At 30.0% G+C, this 16,871-nt stretch overlaps 2 protein-coding genes across 2 annotated transcripts; one reads left to right on the top strand and one right to left on the bottom strand.

The window, feature by feature from the left end:
* Positions 1-1,308: 1,308 nt before the first annotated feature.
* Positions 1,309-3,234, bottom strand: LOC141532409 (uncharacterized). The gene is made up of 8 exons (XM_074250740.1): positions 3,223-3,234; positions 2,968-3,094; positions 2,792-2,896; positions 2,616-2,671; positions 2,464-2,524; positions 2,049-2,220; positions 1,815-1,936; positions 1,309-1,717 (listed from the first exon to the last, which is right to left on the bottom strand). Exons 1-8 carry the CDS (start codon positions 3,232-3,234, stop codon positions 1,455-1,457), a joined length of 918 nt encoding a protein of 305 aa, XP_074106841.1. The 3' UTR covers positions 1,309-1,454.
* Positions 3,235-4,163: 929 nt separating this feature from the next.
* Positions 4,164-5,977, top strand: LOC141532408 (uncharacterized). Its single transcript, XM_074250739.1, has 4 exons — positions 4,164-4,520; positions 4,594-4,647; positions 4,767-5,437; positions 5,497-5,977. The coding sequence occupies exons 1-4, from the start codon at positions 4,164-4,166 to the stop codon at positions 5,975-5,977; spliced, it is 1,563 nt and encodes a 520-aa protein (XP_074106840.1).
* Positions 5,978-16,871: the final 10,894 nt, after the last annotated feature.

The following is a 16,871-nucleotide window of genomic DNA, read 5'->3' as shown; positions in this document are numbered from 1 at the left end:
TCGGAGCTATTGACGGAAAACACATACAAATACAGGTATATTTACTATTAATTACATGCATATAAATTTTTAAATTAACTGTGTATATAATTATTCTAGTGTCCCGACAATACTGGTTCGTTATTTTACAATTATAAAAATCATCACAGTATTGTACTGCTTGGAATATGTGACGCTAATTATTCGTTCATATTTGTTGATATTGGTGCATACGGTCGGCGCAGTGATGGTGGCATTTTTCGTGATTCTCAAATGGGCCAAAAATTTGAGAATTGTGAAATGAATGTACCAAAAGCAGAATTGCTCACTGTTGATGGCATGCCTTTACCATATGTGCTTGTTGGTGATGAGGCCTTCCAACTAACAAATTATCTACTCCGTCCGTATCCTGGTAAAGATGGTCTTAATAAAGACAAATCTATTTTTAATTATCGTCTCAGTCGTGCTCGCCGAACTATAGAAAATTCCTTTGGTTTATTAGTCAGTTTATGGAGAATCTTAAAGAAGTCGATTGAAGCTACAGTGGAAAATACTGTAAATATAGTTAAAGCGATTATTTGTCTTCATAACTGGCTCCGTAAACAAGATGAAGATAATAGCTATATACAAGAAAATATGGTGGATCAGCATGGGGAAAATGGTTTTATACCAGGAAGCTGGAGGGATGAAGTTGGAGAGCAATCAGCACTCCAAGATGCAAAAATATATGGTAATCATAATAATTCTCGAGCTGCTGCAACTATTCGCGACGAATTTTGTGACTACTTTAATGCCGAAGGAGCCGTTCCTTGGCAATATAATCGAAGATAAAAGTTATTAACTACAATATATATTGTGCTGAAACAACACATCAATTGTATTTTCATTTGAAAATAGTTAAAATAGTAATTGACAACTTTAACATTCAATTAAGTTTGATCGTAATGTAAAAGTTTAAAGACTATTTTGCTGTGAATTCCGACATTGTTAAAAAATTAATGTATGTATAATAATAGACTGAAATTTTGTAAATTTTTTATTTCACAAAAATAAACTTTTTTAATTGCAATAGATACCCCAGAATTATTCATTTCAGTCTTTGGTTATTAACTATTCTTTAATTCATTGTATATTCCAGTATTGTTAATTTCAGCTGGTGGTAATACAAATAATAACAATTGTATAGTCTCACAGATAGCCAATATCAAGGAATTCGTTGAGGTAAATAAAATAATACGGTAAAAATTTTAATAGCGTAGATTTTTAATTAATATTATCAGTCATATCAGTTTAATTATAACAAAATATAGATTATAAAAATGGCACATTCTTTTTTAAGAAATAACTACGTTATACATAAACTCTTTAAACATATATTAATAATATGACTTCATTTAATAATACTACTAATCGTTTTATTTATTGCTTTGTTTCATCTAGTTATATATTTTTTTAATCTGAAATTTAGGAAAATCTTATGAATTATACTTTGTTGTATTGTAAACTATATCTGTAAATTGTTTTATTATATCCATTTGTATTGGCTGTGGTAACTGTCGTATTTGATTGCCAATCCCAATAAGAAAAGCACCAACCGTATCAATTTTTGGTGGCTCCGGCAGTGTTGGAGGCACATTTTCGCGACATAAAGCATCGGCAATGCGGTTCAAGGCACTTGCTGAATCAATCGCATCGTCTTTGTTCGAGCGTCCACGCTTCCGACCACTGTTTGTGACTCCTAAAATCGATAAGAAGTAATTAATTATTATATATAAAATTTGTAAATCTACACTACAAAAAAAGATATCCTTGTTTCATGAAAGTGTAATACATACCGCTAGCTTGACTTCTTTGAAGATCTTCATCACAGGCTTCACTACAATTATCATCTATTGATGATTCAATATCAACATTTCCTCGATTGGAAGTATTTTCTGAACTGACATTGCTGCTTGTGCTGTAAGACAAAAAAGTATAAATAATCAACTGTTACAGGCCAAACTAAACATTAATTTATATACGGTTGATACATTACATATTTTTTAAAAATCAAGTATTGCATTGCTTACTCTTTTATTAAACCAGAGTCACGTAGGAACTCACAGCAGTCGTAAAATTTCCAACGATCTTGAGATATCACTGCAGCGGAGCCACTAGCACGGTGTTCAGCCTGAATAATCTTGCGATAAGTATCACGCAAGCTTTTAAACTTGAGTTTAACTTCCACAGCACTTAAATTTGCTACGAAAATAAATGTGAGTTAATAACGTTTTCGTTGACTCGCTCTTATCATTTTTATTATTCGAGCTGTTTTTTTGTATACGATTATTTCTTTCCTTTAATATTATTCAACTCACCCCCTTTGTAAACGCGATTAAAGAAATAAATTTAATTGTGATTTGAACAACTTCTAAAGTATATTATATAAGTATATCAATTATGACTTTTGGTAAAGCTATATAAAATATAATCATTTATTAATACCATTTAATGCTGCTGCCACCTCTTCCCAAAGCAGCTTGCGTTTCTCGCGATCGCTCTTCGACTGGAATCATAAAATTCCACAAAGGTATCCTATTATGGACCTCAATAATTAAGCGTTCAACATCCTCGTCACTTAACTTTCTCCGGTTTACTGGAGTTGTTGACTTACGTCGTTTAGCTGGTTTTTTCATTGTTGGTGGAGATTGAACTGAAATATATTGTTTAATTAAAATACATATACACATATTGACTACAAAAATATAAAATCTTGTAACAATTTAGTTACACTATTATGAAAAGCTTTAAATACTACAATAATATTACTGACATGAATTTTGACAAGTATTTTCTTTATTTCCGTATATCGAATCTTCTATCAGGCCCTCTTTTCCGTTTGAAAGAATTGCTCGCCTAATTATCGTTTCTTTATCGTCTGCAAACAAAATATGCATTAAATTTGATATCTACTTTGATTATTTTATTATAGATAAATTTGAAACAAACCAAGAAGAGGATAAAAATAATAATTTTCATCTAAGTAGACATCACTGTAGCCATTTAAACATGGATGGTCTTGATAATGATTGCATATTTCTTCACACATCCCGCATGTATAAACAACATGCATTTCCTGATTAAAAACAAAAGTTTAAATAAATGGTGATTGGAATATTTTTGGCTTTCTTAATTGCTAAGAATTAGTTTTTTTATTCAAATATACGTAGACTTTCTTACAAAATCATAATAATTTATAGTTACCTCAAAGTCCATTGTAAATAATAATTCAAAGAATGTATTAAACAGTAACACGAAACTAATTTTTTTGTAGATTCCAATATTTATTTTGGCACTAGCTACATTAATAAAATCACAAAATCACAGCTGATTATTGTTTTAACAATATCGATTATTATCGATTCGAGGGTTAGGTAACGTTGACGCTAATAGAACCCAACTAAAAAAGCTAAACAAAATTTAGCTTTTTCGCTACAATTTTTTATGGATGGCACGCATGTTACATTCTCGTCACGTGACCACATTTGACGCTAAAAAGTAGCGTCAAGCGTCAGCATGAAAAAGCACCTTAAAAAAAAAATAGTTGATTTTTTTGACGCACCCTAGTGTATGGTGCCAACATTTGATAACTCGCCGTATAATTATACTTACAGTATTTCATATGCTTTATTGAAGAATAATTCTCATAGTACTTAATTAAATAGTTCGGATAAATAGTTCAAAAGTACAATAATTTAAACGTAATTATAAACATCATTTTACACTTTTTGTGAGTAACAAAAAAAAATTTTTTTTCAAAGAAAAAATTTTTGTATAGATTAATTATATATAAGCATATATAATTATATATACTTATATATGATTATATACGACCTCATATACAATTCCATATATAATCATGCATGATTATATATAATTATATATTGAACTATATAATCTTGCTTGGCTGTATATTGCTCCATATGTAATAGCCTTTAAAATAGTCGGAAATATTTTCTGCGCATGCCTCAAATTCCGCCATGTTTTTCGGGCACTTTACAAATATAAATACAGTACATTCTACGTATTTTGTATAATTTAATATAATTAAAAGTCAACACAAACACGTATTTGTTAAAAATATAAAAATTTGGTGAATATACTCATAAGTAAAAGATCGAACATAAATTTAGATTGAATTAAAAATGTTATCTTTAAAAAAGGGTGCAAAAAGCATTGTTGTTATGGAGTGTGTCGAAGTGATACACGAAATAAATCCTTTTAGCAAATCAATACTTTTTGTAAGTTTCCGAAAGCCTTGTCTGGAATATCGTCAAAAACGTATTAAAACAACAGTGAAAAATCATATAAATACTTGTTCTAAGTGTAGTAAATGTGATTTGTGGGTTAAGCGGTGTGGACGAGGTGATGGTCGATTCCAAGGGATTGATCATGTTAATAAGGACACATACATTTGTTCACTTCATTTTGAGGGAGAAAGTGGTCCAACAACAGAATATCCAGATCCCATCAGTTGTGTACAAGGTCAATCTTCTCAAAAGGTAATAGAAATATAAATCATTCTTAGTATCACACATAAAAGATTTGAACCTTAAATAATGAATCTGTTTTCAGATGAAAATTATCACACGGACCTCTTTGGCTGAAAAATATAAGGAAATTAAAGACGTAAGTTCATTTTTATTTATAATCCGAGAATTTAATTAAAATTTTATTATCAAGTATTGCAGTGTAATAAAAAAATAACATATACTCCAAAATTAAACATTAAAAATTTTGTGTTTTAGAATAGCGATAACAGTACTGGAGTTTCAAATAGTCCTGCAGAAGATATGGAGTGTGAGAATGGTGCTGTTGATGTTGGAACTATCGAAAACATTGTGATAGATTCCTCGAATGAAAATGTAACTTCAACAGTGAATTCAAACTCGTGTAATGTTAATGATACATTCATGTCAACAGCACCCAGTGATAACTGTGAGAGTTTAGTAACAGAGCTTAATGCAGAAGATAAAATATTATCGCACAATTTATGTGATCAATATGTTCAAACTGACATTAAAAAATATACTAGTAAAAGAATTCAAGTAAGTCTACGTCAAGTTTCAGCGATGGATAGATTTGAAGAATTTTTAAAAAGTAATATCAAGAAAAGTAAATTTTACACAAGCTTGGCGTATGAAGAAATTGTAATTTTATACAATTTTGTTAAAACTGATAGTAAAAGTATAACCAATAAAAGTAATGAAGAAAAAAAAAGTAATAATAAAGACCATACAAAATTAACGCCAATTCAACAACTGATTTTAGTGCTCATTCGATTACGTGTAGGCCTGCTAGTTGAAGATTTGGCTTACAGATTTGAAATTTCTACAACTTTAGTTTCAAAAACTATAAAATTTTGGATTCAACATTTATTTGATGAATTTTCACGTAATTTGAAGCCGTTTATGTTTCCGTCAAGAGAAAAATAGCAGAAACTCTGCCAAAAACCTTTAAATCTCTGAAAAATATTAGAGTTATTGTTGATTGTACGGAATTTCAATGTCAATCACCATCGAACTTTGAACATCAAGGAAATTTATATTCTTCTTACAAAGCTCGAACTACTTATAAAGCACTAATTGGATGTACTCCTAATGGAGGTGTATGCTTTGTATCAGATGTATACGAAGGTAGTATTTCAGACCGTGAAATATTTATAAAGTCAAATATTGCTGATCACTTGGAACCAGGAGATTTAGTTTTGGCTGATAGAGGATTTACCGTTCATGATATTGTCGAATCAAAACAAGCGTACTTGAACATACCACCATTTTTAAATGGCAGACAACGATTATCGTCGCAAGAAGAAATGGAGACGAAACGGATCGCTAAGCAACGTATATACGTAGAACACGTTATTGGAAGAATCAAACAATTCCGGCTGCTGCAGAAGGTTTTACCTTTAAGTTTACGTTCATCAATGTCACAAATTCTATTTGTGTGTGCATGCTAGTGAATTTCCAGCCTGCGATTATTATCGATTGAAGAATAAAATTGAAAACATAATACATTGTAGGCATACCATTCTTCAACTTTATGATATTGCTAGCAGAGAGGTATTATTTTATACTCAAGAAAATTGTAAATAATAAAATTATGAATTAAGCTTTTATATTTTTAAAATCTTATATTTTCTTTGTAACAAATATATATTTTTATAAGTAATATTTTATAGAATTCAGATACCTAAAACTTGTAATAAATAATTCTAGTATTGGCATAAAAGTACAATAAATTAAAAAAATAATTTAAACACTAATGGACGACAATCTATATATCTATAAATCTGTAACCATGACATTTAATGTAAATTGCACTTTTAAATTTATCACAACTTCTTTGGTTTTAAATTAAATGGTTTTAAATCACGTGGAATGCGCATTTCAAAATACTCCGGCGTTAAAATATTTTGGTGAACATTGCTTATGAGTTTTAATAATGGCTCAATGAAATGAGCGTCGTATTTTATTCGTTCGACATGATAAGCTTTTGACGTCCATATTACGAAATCACACCATTTTCTTCCTGTAATGGCCATTTGTGTTTGAATTTGGAAATAATATTGATGATTTCGCTTTAGCTTCATAGATTTTGGGTTGAGAAGAGTACAACAAAATGAGCTCCGTTGTCGAGGTGTTAATAGGTATAAATCAGTTGGCCCTAAGTGTTCTAAGATTTTTGGACACTTGATTTCAAGCAGTCCATGAGTATTGTTAGGTCTATCAGTTACAAGTCCATCCGGAGAAGCTCCTATTCCAGGAAATTTAGGATTAACCCAGATACCACAATCAGAAATTTTAAACCCAAATTTCTTGGATGTAAAATCAGTGTATTTTTGTTTTGCAACCTCTTCATTTTCACGTCCATACTGGAGTGCAACGTTGTCAAAATTTTTATCAATCCATAAGTGGTATTTGATCCAAGTACAGATTTGCTCATCAGTCCTTTTTAAACTGAAATATTTTACTTTCGAAGCCGTGATTAAAATTTTCCTATACAACCACCAATCATCAGAAGCCGACTGAACACCACCTGTTAAATCTCGGGGCTTATCTTCAAAATTGAACATTGACGCAGTCAATCGATAAACCAGACTACGTAGAACAGCTTTTCGAGGTAAGTCCAGTTCATAATCATCGTAACTCGGAGTAATCACAAGTCCCCAAATGCTCGGGTGCTTATTATTTCTGTGTAATATTTGTAAATCACGTGCAAAATATAAAGTTTTCTGGATTTCATGTTGTGGATTCCGACTGTTGTCAACGTTATCATTTTTGGACTTAGTCATCTCATTTTTATTGTTAGCTTGATTGTACTGATGATCAACTTTATGAGCTTCTTTGTTTTTGGATCCTTGGTTCCAAACACAGAGTTGACTAGTACAAGATATATCTTGCTTAGCAATATTTTTACACTGCATAAGCAAAATATGCAGGAGAGCAGCAACGTGTGAACAACGTCCTAAGCTTGACGCTTTGCATTCACACGTCCCACGTAAAATTTTCCCACTTTCATGGTTTACCATGACTTGGACAGTATAACTAGTTTTAACTTGATAAGATGCTTTTACTTTACTCTTCAGGCAATAAATATTTTGAGACATAAGAGAATCAAAAATGTCTGTGACACGATTGCTATCGACGTATAACTTTCCCCTGGTTAGAGGTTTAGCTGTACTATAATCTATAATACTAGGCTCGTTCTCATCATCCTCATCAGAGTCATTTAAATTTTCTTTTTCTACTATGCAAGATGAAATCAGGTAATCATACATAGAAGCTTCATCAAATAATTTTGGTAAGTTTACGGATGGAAATTCTTGCCATAAAGTTGGAAAACTCAACGAAGGACTACTATTTACTTCTTGATCTTGTTTACGTTTATCTTCTTCCAACTTCAACCACTTCCCTTTATCTAAACTGGGATCTACTGGAACACCATTGCGGATAGCATTCTTGACCCTATTAAATTTATAATAATTATTAGTGTTTGAAATTATTTTAAACTTATTTACATCTGAAAACTGTTCTACTTGTCATTTCAATTGTCATTCTAACCTCTCAACCAATTCTGCTTTTTTCCTCCTCCTTGAGGACGTCCATGACATTTCAACCAGCGTTTTAATTGAACACAATTATGAGCTTCTACTGAAGAAAAAACTAATGATGCTCCATCAATTAATTTTTCATTTAAATTTATTGGTGACAGAGGTTGTAAAGTTTGTTTTCCAGCCATATTTATCAAAACTGCCCGAAAATTTCGTATCGCCGCCTTTAAAACATGGCGGACGCGCGTGCGCTGAGCAAACCATTAAAAAGGCTATTATGTATGGTTGTATATAATTATATATGGAACTATATAATCTTGCTTGGTTGTTTATTGCTCCATATATAGGCATATATAAATATACATTATCATATATAACCTCATATACAATTTCAAATATGATCATGTATAATTATATATAATTATCAAGGCCTGGAAGTTGGGGCCAACAATTAAACTTAAAAATAGAGCAAATTTTAATTAATAATCACAAGCGAAATGACGATCGCGAGCAAGTTCAAGCGCTTAAATACTATACTATATTTTAAGCATAAAATGTCAAAATAAAAGTGAGGTTGGCATCAAAACACGTGGGCTTGAACAATACAATCTGACATCAACGACAAAACTATAGAATGAAAATCACAAGTACAGGATAATATGAAATATTTACAAATGTTTCATGAAATTTCAGATAATTTTTAGCAAAAGTCTCCGCGTACAGATTTAGGCTAGACGAAAGAGGAGCAAAGTTTTAGAAGCGGATTTTAATACTTGTGTGGTATACAACAGTAGATAAAAAAAAAATAGTTGACTTAAAATAATTCCGGTCAAATACTTGAAATTTATAAAAAATATAATTTTTATATTTTTACACTTTTTTCTATTAGGCTTAACTTTTTGCTGGTAGATATAGAAAAACATATTCTCTACAAAATAATCTCGAAATATTTTAGGGCTCAGTCAAGCTCAAAAAATATTACACACTAATTTCGGTTAAAAACTTGAAAATTACTAAAAAATTAGGTTTTACATTTTAATTTTTTCCTGCTGATCGATTTAAGCTCAAGTACAATCAATACAATTTAGCTATTTGCCACCTTAGTTTTTTTATCTTATTTTTTTTTGTCTTATTTTTTGTCTAATGTCTAATTTTAAGACAAAAAAAATAAGACAAAAAAAATAAGACAAAAAAATAAGACAATAAAAATTAGACAGAAAAAATAGGACAGAAAAAATAAGACAAAAAAAATAAGACAAAAAAAATAAGACAGAAAAAATAAGACAAAGAAACTAAGGTGGTAAAAGGCTAAATTGTATTGATTGTACTTGAGCTTAAATCGATCAGCAGGAAAAAATTAAAATGTAAAACCTAATTTTTTAGTAATTTTCAAGTTTTTAACCGAAATTATTGTGTAATATTTTTTGAGCTTGTTTGAGCCAAAAATATTTCGAGATTATTTTGTAGAGAATATGTTTTTCTATATCTACCAGCAAAAAGTTAAGCCTAATAGAAAAAAGTGTAAAAATATAAAAATTATATTTTTTATAAATTTCAAGTATTTGACCGGAATTATTTTAAGTCAACTATTTTTTTTTTATCTACTGTTGTATACCACACAAGTATTAAAATCCGCTTCTAAAACTTTGCTCCTCTTTCGTCTAGCCTAAATCTGTACGCGGAGACTTTTGCTAAAAATTATCTGAAATTTCATGAAACATTTGTAAATATTTCACATTATTCTGTACTTGTGATTTTCATTCTATAGTTTTGTCGTTGATGTCAGATTGTATTGTTCAAGCCCACGTGTTTTGATGCCAACCTCACTTTTATTTTGACATTTTATGCTTAAAATATAGTATAGTATTTAAGCGCTTGAACTTGCTCGCGATCGTCATTTCGCTTGTGATTATTAATTTAAATTTGCTCTATTTTTAAGTTTAATTGTTGGCCCCAACTTCCAGGCTCTGATAATTATATATACTTATGTATAATTGTATATGGAACTATATATAATCCTGCATGGTTGTATATTGCTTCATATATAGTCATATATAATTTTATATGCAATTCCATATATAATCATGTATGATTATAAATAATTATATATGATTATGTAGAAACATTCTTTCTCGGGTATAATATACGATGTCACTATTCATACGTAAACGGATGAATTATAAATAATTATTTGTCCGGCTATAATAATAATTTATTTTATTTTAAAAACTTATTCGAACGAATAGTACATCTTATTAGACTAATATTATTCGTCCTGCATTAAAAAAAAAGAACTTAATGTTTAAGTTCTTAATTAAAGAACTTAATTATTGAATTTTCATTTAAAAAATTAAATTTTTGATTTCTAACAATTGTACAATAATTTTTTTTTATAATTTATGCTGATGGTCTCGTATTCTGAAATTAAAAAAAAAGTAAATTAATAGTTTAAATTATGTCAAAATAAGTTTAAAAAAATTGATTTAAATGAGAAGGTAAGTAGAAACAATGTATTTCAATTATAATCGTATTTCGGTAAGTACAAAGTTTAACTTATGTATAAGAAGTATTTTGGTAGTGAAAAAAAAAATTTTTTTTTTTTTTTTGAAGAACAATTATTATACCACTAGAAATATAATTTATAATTATTCAATAAATAAATAAATTAAATTTTTATCAAAATTTATTAACTGAAGTTATTTCTAATTAAAAATAATGTTAAAAAAATAATAGCCTATTATTTTTATCGTTTAGCAATTGTCTTCTGAAAAAAAAAAAAAAAAAAAAATAACTGAACAAATATCTGTCATTTTAATGTGAAAACTTTTACAATTAAAATAAAAAAAGGAATTTAATTATGGGTAATTATAATTTTATATGAAAATTAATACATTTTAAATACTAACTCTTTTTTAATTCATAGATGAAGATAAAGAAATAGGAATAAGAAGTAAAGTAAATGATGATCAAAATAGAAGAAAAAAAATTAATGAAAATAATGATTTCGAAGATGATCTGGATGAAGTCACCGGGAGTGAAGATGAGATAGGTGAAGATACGAGCGAAAACAACGGCAGTGAAGATAGAAATGATGAAGACAACGATGAAGACGATGAAGACAGTGAAATTGAAGGTAATCTGGATAATGATAACGAGAATAAAGATGGCAGAGACGAAGAATATATGTTCAAAGTAGGTGATACTTGTGATTCGTTCGAAGAATTGGAGGAAAAAATAAAAATTTTTGAAAAAAAATCAAACGCTGTGTACTATCGTCGTGATTCAATGACAATTAAGAAAGCCAGAGATAAAGGAATCAAAAAGTATATTAAACCAACACTCTTATACTATTTCCTCTCCTTAATTCTTTCTCAAACCATTCCCACCAAAATATCCTGTTACGTGAATGTTAGAACGCTTCACGTAATAATTATCCGTAACTCCTATTCTTTCCCGCTTCACAGCATTGTTTTCGAATTTAAAAATAAAAAAACGCTTAGTTTCAGAAAAAAGCAATGATTTGTATATCCAACGCATGCAAAACATTCGTGATTTATGTAACGCTTATAAAAACGACGAATAAGTAATGATTGTTAAAGTAATAAACTGTCATGATCAATCGATAAACAATCTCGGTATTAGGATTAATAGCGACGATGGTACTCTCATCTCTAGCGACGGTGATGATGAAACTGTTTTTAAAGGTCAAAGTCAAGATAATAATGATGGTGCTAGCTGCAGCAATGAAAATAACACCAAAGTTGATACCAGAAACCGGAATTTTGAACGTGACTACGATGATCACAGTGGTACTAGCCAAGTTGGTGGTGATGGAATTAATCTTAGAGAACGGAGCAACAATATCAGCGATGACATTAACAGCAGTGACGACGATGAATCCTACAACAAAAATAATAATAGTAATAATATCATTGAAGTTCAACAAAAAAAGAGAAAAATATTAAACGTACCTGATCTTGATTCATCCGATCCTTTTGAAATTGAAGTTCAGAACTTATCAATGATTTCAGGAATCAGTACAGTTTATGGTGACAATGATCCTGTTACTGCAGAAATCATGAACAATGATAATGATTTAATTACCATTACAGAGAATAATAAAAAATCAGTATCTACAGAACCTCCAATACCGTCATCAGTTCTTCCGGTACCCTTATCAGTATTTCCAGTACCATGTTCATCCTCTTCAACTCAAGTTACAAGTAATGTAGAAAAAAAAAGAAAAATATTAGAAAAAATCACTCCCCCCCCCCCAGCAATTAAACAAAGAGGAAGGCCGAAAGGCTGGAAACAGACTGCAATGGGTTTAACGAAGAAAAAGAAAATTGATAAACCGTTTAACAAAAAATCAACCTACGAGAAAACCACTATTATGTTAAATTGGTTTGTCGATAAAAATATAACAACTAAGGCATTAAATTCAAATTATTTGATTAAAGAAAACGAGGTAGAGATAATACCCAAGAAAATTTCATCAGCTGTTCTTGATGAATTTGTTGAAACTGGTTTAATTAAAAAACATTTGACGCCAGAAGCTTGTAAATTAGTCATGCAAGTTTATGATTTAAAAAAAAAAAATTACAAGAATGGGATTGCCTGTTGTGTAAAAAACGTTTAGACACCACAGTTGATGATGAGTCGGAGTATAAAAAAAGTATCTACTGCAATTATTGTTGTAAATGGTACCATTTTAAGTGCACAGAGCTTAAAAGCAATCCTCGATCAACTCTATGGATGTGTACCTTGTGTGAAAATACTTAATTTTTTTAAGAATTAGTTTAATTTAATAGAATTAAGGTAAAAGCCCCAGCAGCTGATCATGTACCAGTACATGCTTACTCCATATTTGGATATCTATATTTGTGAATATAAACATACAAATACATGCAGTAAGCATGTACTGGTACGTCAGCAGCTGGTGGGCGATTGCCCAATTTCAAAACACAGTAACTGACAATTTGAAGAATTAAAAAAATTTTTTTTGTTAAAAAAAGTTCGCACGCCAAATTGATAAGAAATTTGATTTATGAATAGAAAATATTTGAATTTGAAAACTTTTAAGTAGAAATACTTGAAATTAAGGTTTGAAAGTCATTAGAAAGGCAGCAATACTAAAAAAAATCAGGTATAAAAGTTTTCCAGTTACTGTGTTTTAAAATTGGGCAGCCGTGGGGCTCTTACCTTAATCGAATAAAAAAAAAAAAAAAAAAAATTTTTTTTTTATAAATGAAAGTTTTTTACATATATAAACTTTATAATGAAATAATATAAACAAAATAAAATAAATAATAATTATTGGTTATTGATATTAATACAGACTCATTCTTATCATAATTAGCTATGAAATCGCTTTTATATGCAATTTTATTGAGTACGTAATAACATTTTAACTATTGATATTGTTTTTTAAAACTGTCTAAAAATTTACAATATTTACTTTTATACTCAGAGGTTATTTATACTTAAAGGTTATTACAGTACGTGCAATGGTGCAACGAAGTAATATACATATATGTATAAAAATAAAAAAAAATAAAAAACTAGTAGTAACTTTTTTGGCGTGTTTAGAAATTTACTTATATCGACGCGCAAAATAAAGGTAAAATGACCATTTTCCCGTCTCCCGTACCTCGCACGATAAGGACAAATAGCCAAGCTCCTAATTTGAGTATCACAACTTTCCGCCTAGGAAATTACAAGTTGTAATGTGCACAGACACTCCATACCCTCCTTGGACTAAATGTCACTCACTTTACTTGTCTTAATAATAATAATCAGTAGTATAAAAATTTAACATTAATTAGATACAACAACCGGATTAATAAAAATAATTAATTCGTCCGGCAGCCGGAAGAATTAGGATATTTAATTCATGCAGCTATCGGAAAAATTAAAATATATTATACGTCCGTAAACTTATGAGAATAAAATTAATTGGAAAAATAAGTATATATAATTCATCCGTATACTAAAATTAAAAATAATTGTATACGGACGAATAATTTTATTCTATTCATCCGTTTACTGTATGAATAAAGCCAGCCTATAATATAATGATTTTCTTTATCAAAATCCAAAAAAAAATTTTTTTCTGGAGAAAAAAAGTTTCACAAAATTTTTTCATGAATTTACCATTTGTAAAATGTATTTTGCGATTATTTTTATTATTATTATTGTTATTATTACTACTACTATACTTAAATATAATTATATATGATATAATTAATCAAAAACTTTTTTCATCGGGCTATTACTACTACTACTACCACTGCTATTACTATTATTGTGTATTATTATTAATATTATTATAATAATTGTAAATAAATTAAAGGTATATTATTAATCGTAAAGTATTCAATTTTTATTAAAAATGAACATTATTTATTACAAATTTATATTATTTAATTGTTTAATTAAAATTATTGTTCATTTGAGCACTCTGTAATAGTTCTTGCAGCATCCGCTAGATGAGTTGTTCCGGAGTAGCTTGGCACTGCAAATGTCGTGTTTGATGAGGAATTATCGGATTGAGGTAAGTAGTTAATTGGTTATGGAGTAACTGTTGTAGCATGTGTTGTTGAGTAAGCGATGAATGGGGTAACGAATATTGAGCTGAGAGTGTTTGTAATTGAGAAAGGAGTGATTGAGCTTGTAAAGATTGTAGCTGCTGTACGAATGGTTGTGTAAACGGTTGAGGGAACATTTGAATCACTGGATGAGTGAATTGTTGAGTCACTGGTTGAGTGACTGACTGAGGTGAAACTGGAGAGGGTATGAAGGTCTGATTAACGTGATCGTTTGACGTCATTGTTTGAGGATCTGATTGCTTCTTTAACAGTTTCTTCATACTCTTCTGAAGCTGACGATTTTGTCGCTTCAGATTTATAAATCGTTTGTCAGTTGAAGCAGATGTAGGTTCAAGAACTGGAGTAGGTGCTGGAGCTGGAGCCAGAGGAGGAACTAGTGCTAGAGCTTGAGCTGGTTGCGGGTGAGAAACTGGTACTGGAGCTGGGGCGCCAGGTCAGGAGCTGGAGCCGGGTGAGGAACTGGAGCGGGAGCTTCAGGTCTTGGAGCAGGAAGTGTAGCTGCAGCAGGTCTTGAAGCAGGTGCAAGTACTGGTAGTAGAGCAGGAGCTGGGGTTGGAGCTGGACGAGGAGGAACTCCAGCCGTAACGTTGGCGTAGGTTCTTGGTCCTGATGTCCCTCGACCTCTTGCACTCCGTCCACAAGCGCTTCGCAATCGCCGATCTGATTTACCTTTTCCTAAAAAAAAAATTAGCATTAAAAAATATATATTTGTATCGCGTCAATTTAGCCTAATGTAAAATCGCAACGATCTTCTATGATATTATTTATCCACTAATATCCTTATTAACACTATTTTGATGATATTTTATAAAATATTAATGTCCCTGATTCAAAATATTAATTGAAAAAAATTCATTATTATGGAATTTGAATATTTTTCAATAATTTCAATTAATTCCAATTTCTCTGTTTGCATATATAGATATACAATTTGCATGGAGCGAATTTTTTAAAATTTTTTTCGATCAATATTTTTAATTAGGGGTTCAATATTACTTTTAATTAAGTTACAAATAATAATTATGATTATTAAATTTTATTAATCAAAATGCTATATATTAAAAAAAGTAAGCCATTCGGCTCCGCCCGAGATGGAAGGTAGATTTCAATTTTTTGTAAGTTGTATACGTCAAATTAGAAGTAATTTTGTAAGATTTTACATGAATTTATCGAAAATCAGCTATCTTTTTGGTATTAAAAGTTATACATAAATGAAGCCACCGGAAACGTAATTTTTATTATTTTGATCATTTTGAAGAGCTACTATTTCTAAACTAAACGAAGGTTTTCGCTCATTTTAAGGCTCATGCAAGCTAATTGTGTAAAGAATTTGCATACTAAATTTCACTAGGATCTGTTGAGAATTCTCAACATTCATAAGTCGGTTGCACTACACATTGCCTGAAAATGGTTCAATAGAACTCTTAACTTTGATAAAATAACTAAAAATAGTCAAAATGTCAATGTTATATACGTCAAATTAAAGGTAATTTCATGAGCTTTCACATGAATTTGTCACAAATTAGGCATCTCTTTTCAATCAAAAGTTATACATCAATGAAGTCACCGAAAACGTGATTTTCACTATTTTGATAATTTTAAAGAGCTGCCATTTCTAAACTTATTGATGGATTTCGCTCATCTTCGAACTCATCCAAGGTTATTATCCATAGAATATGTGTAACAAATTTCATCTAGATCCGTCAAGAACTGTAGACATAATCGCGGCAACATCCTGCGTTATATTACATATATATATATATATATATATATATATATATATATATATATATATATATATATATATATATATATATATATATATAAATATATATATACATACATATATAAATTTTTTAACTAACGTTATTTTTGAGCTTTACTCGACTAGTGAAGAGATATTACGACAAAATTCCGAGTAAATTCCAACATGAGGACCAATGCAAAAGATTGATTTCTATGAAATCTACCTAAAAACAAGTATTACTTACCACATTTGTTAGCAGCATTCATGGTGATGAAAATGGCGGTTATATATCAGAATGCTTGCAAAATAATGGCATCTATGCGTAGCGTCTTTATAGTTTCTCACTCGCACTTTCAATACGCAGCTAAACGACATTCGATGTATCGATATGTCGACGATTCCTCCGTTCGGGATTCCCTTTTTAGCTCATCACGCACGCACCGTG

This window comes from Cotesia typhae, unplaced genomic scaffold, assembly GCF_013202065.1.
Source record: "Cotesia typhae breed Kobodo isofemale line unplaced genomic scaffold, CoteBio_Ctyphae contig_59, whole genome shotgun sequence".
Classification (NCBI taxonomy): Eukaryota; Metazoa; Arthropoda; class Insecta; order Hymenoptera; family Braconidae; genus Cotesia; species Cotesia typhae.
The sequence above is the reverse complement of the archived record's forward strand: the minus strand, read 5'-3'. Positions and strand labels throughout refer to the sequence as shown.

Excerpts from the sequence above, each read along its gene's own strand:
- LOC141532409 (XM_074250740.1), bottom strand. Across the intron at positions 2,221-2,463 it reads GGTGGCAGCAGCATTAAATG|CAAATTTAAGTGCTGTGGAA; the intron begins GTATTAATAAAT and ends TTATTTTCGTAG. Across the intron at positions 1,718-1,814 it reads TCAAAGAAGTCAAGCTAGCG|GAGTCACAAACAGTGGTCGG; the intron begins GTATGTATTACA and ends TATCGATTTTAG.
- LOC141532408 (XM_074250739.1), top strand. The coding sequence starts at position 4,164 with ATGTTATCTTTAAAAAAGGGTGCAAAAAGCATTGTTGTTATGGAGTGT. Across the intron at positions 4,648-4,766 it reads AATATAAGGAAATTAAAGAC|AATAGCGATAACAGTACTGG; the intron begins GTAAGTTCATTT and ends TTTGTGTTTTAG. Across the intron at positions 5,438-5,496 it reads TTGAAGCCGTTTATGTTTCC|AGTTATTGTTGATTGTACGG; the intron begins GTCAAGAGAAAA and ends GAAAAATATTAG.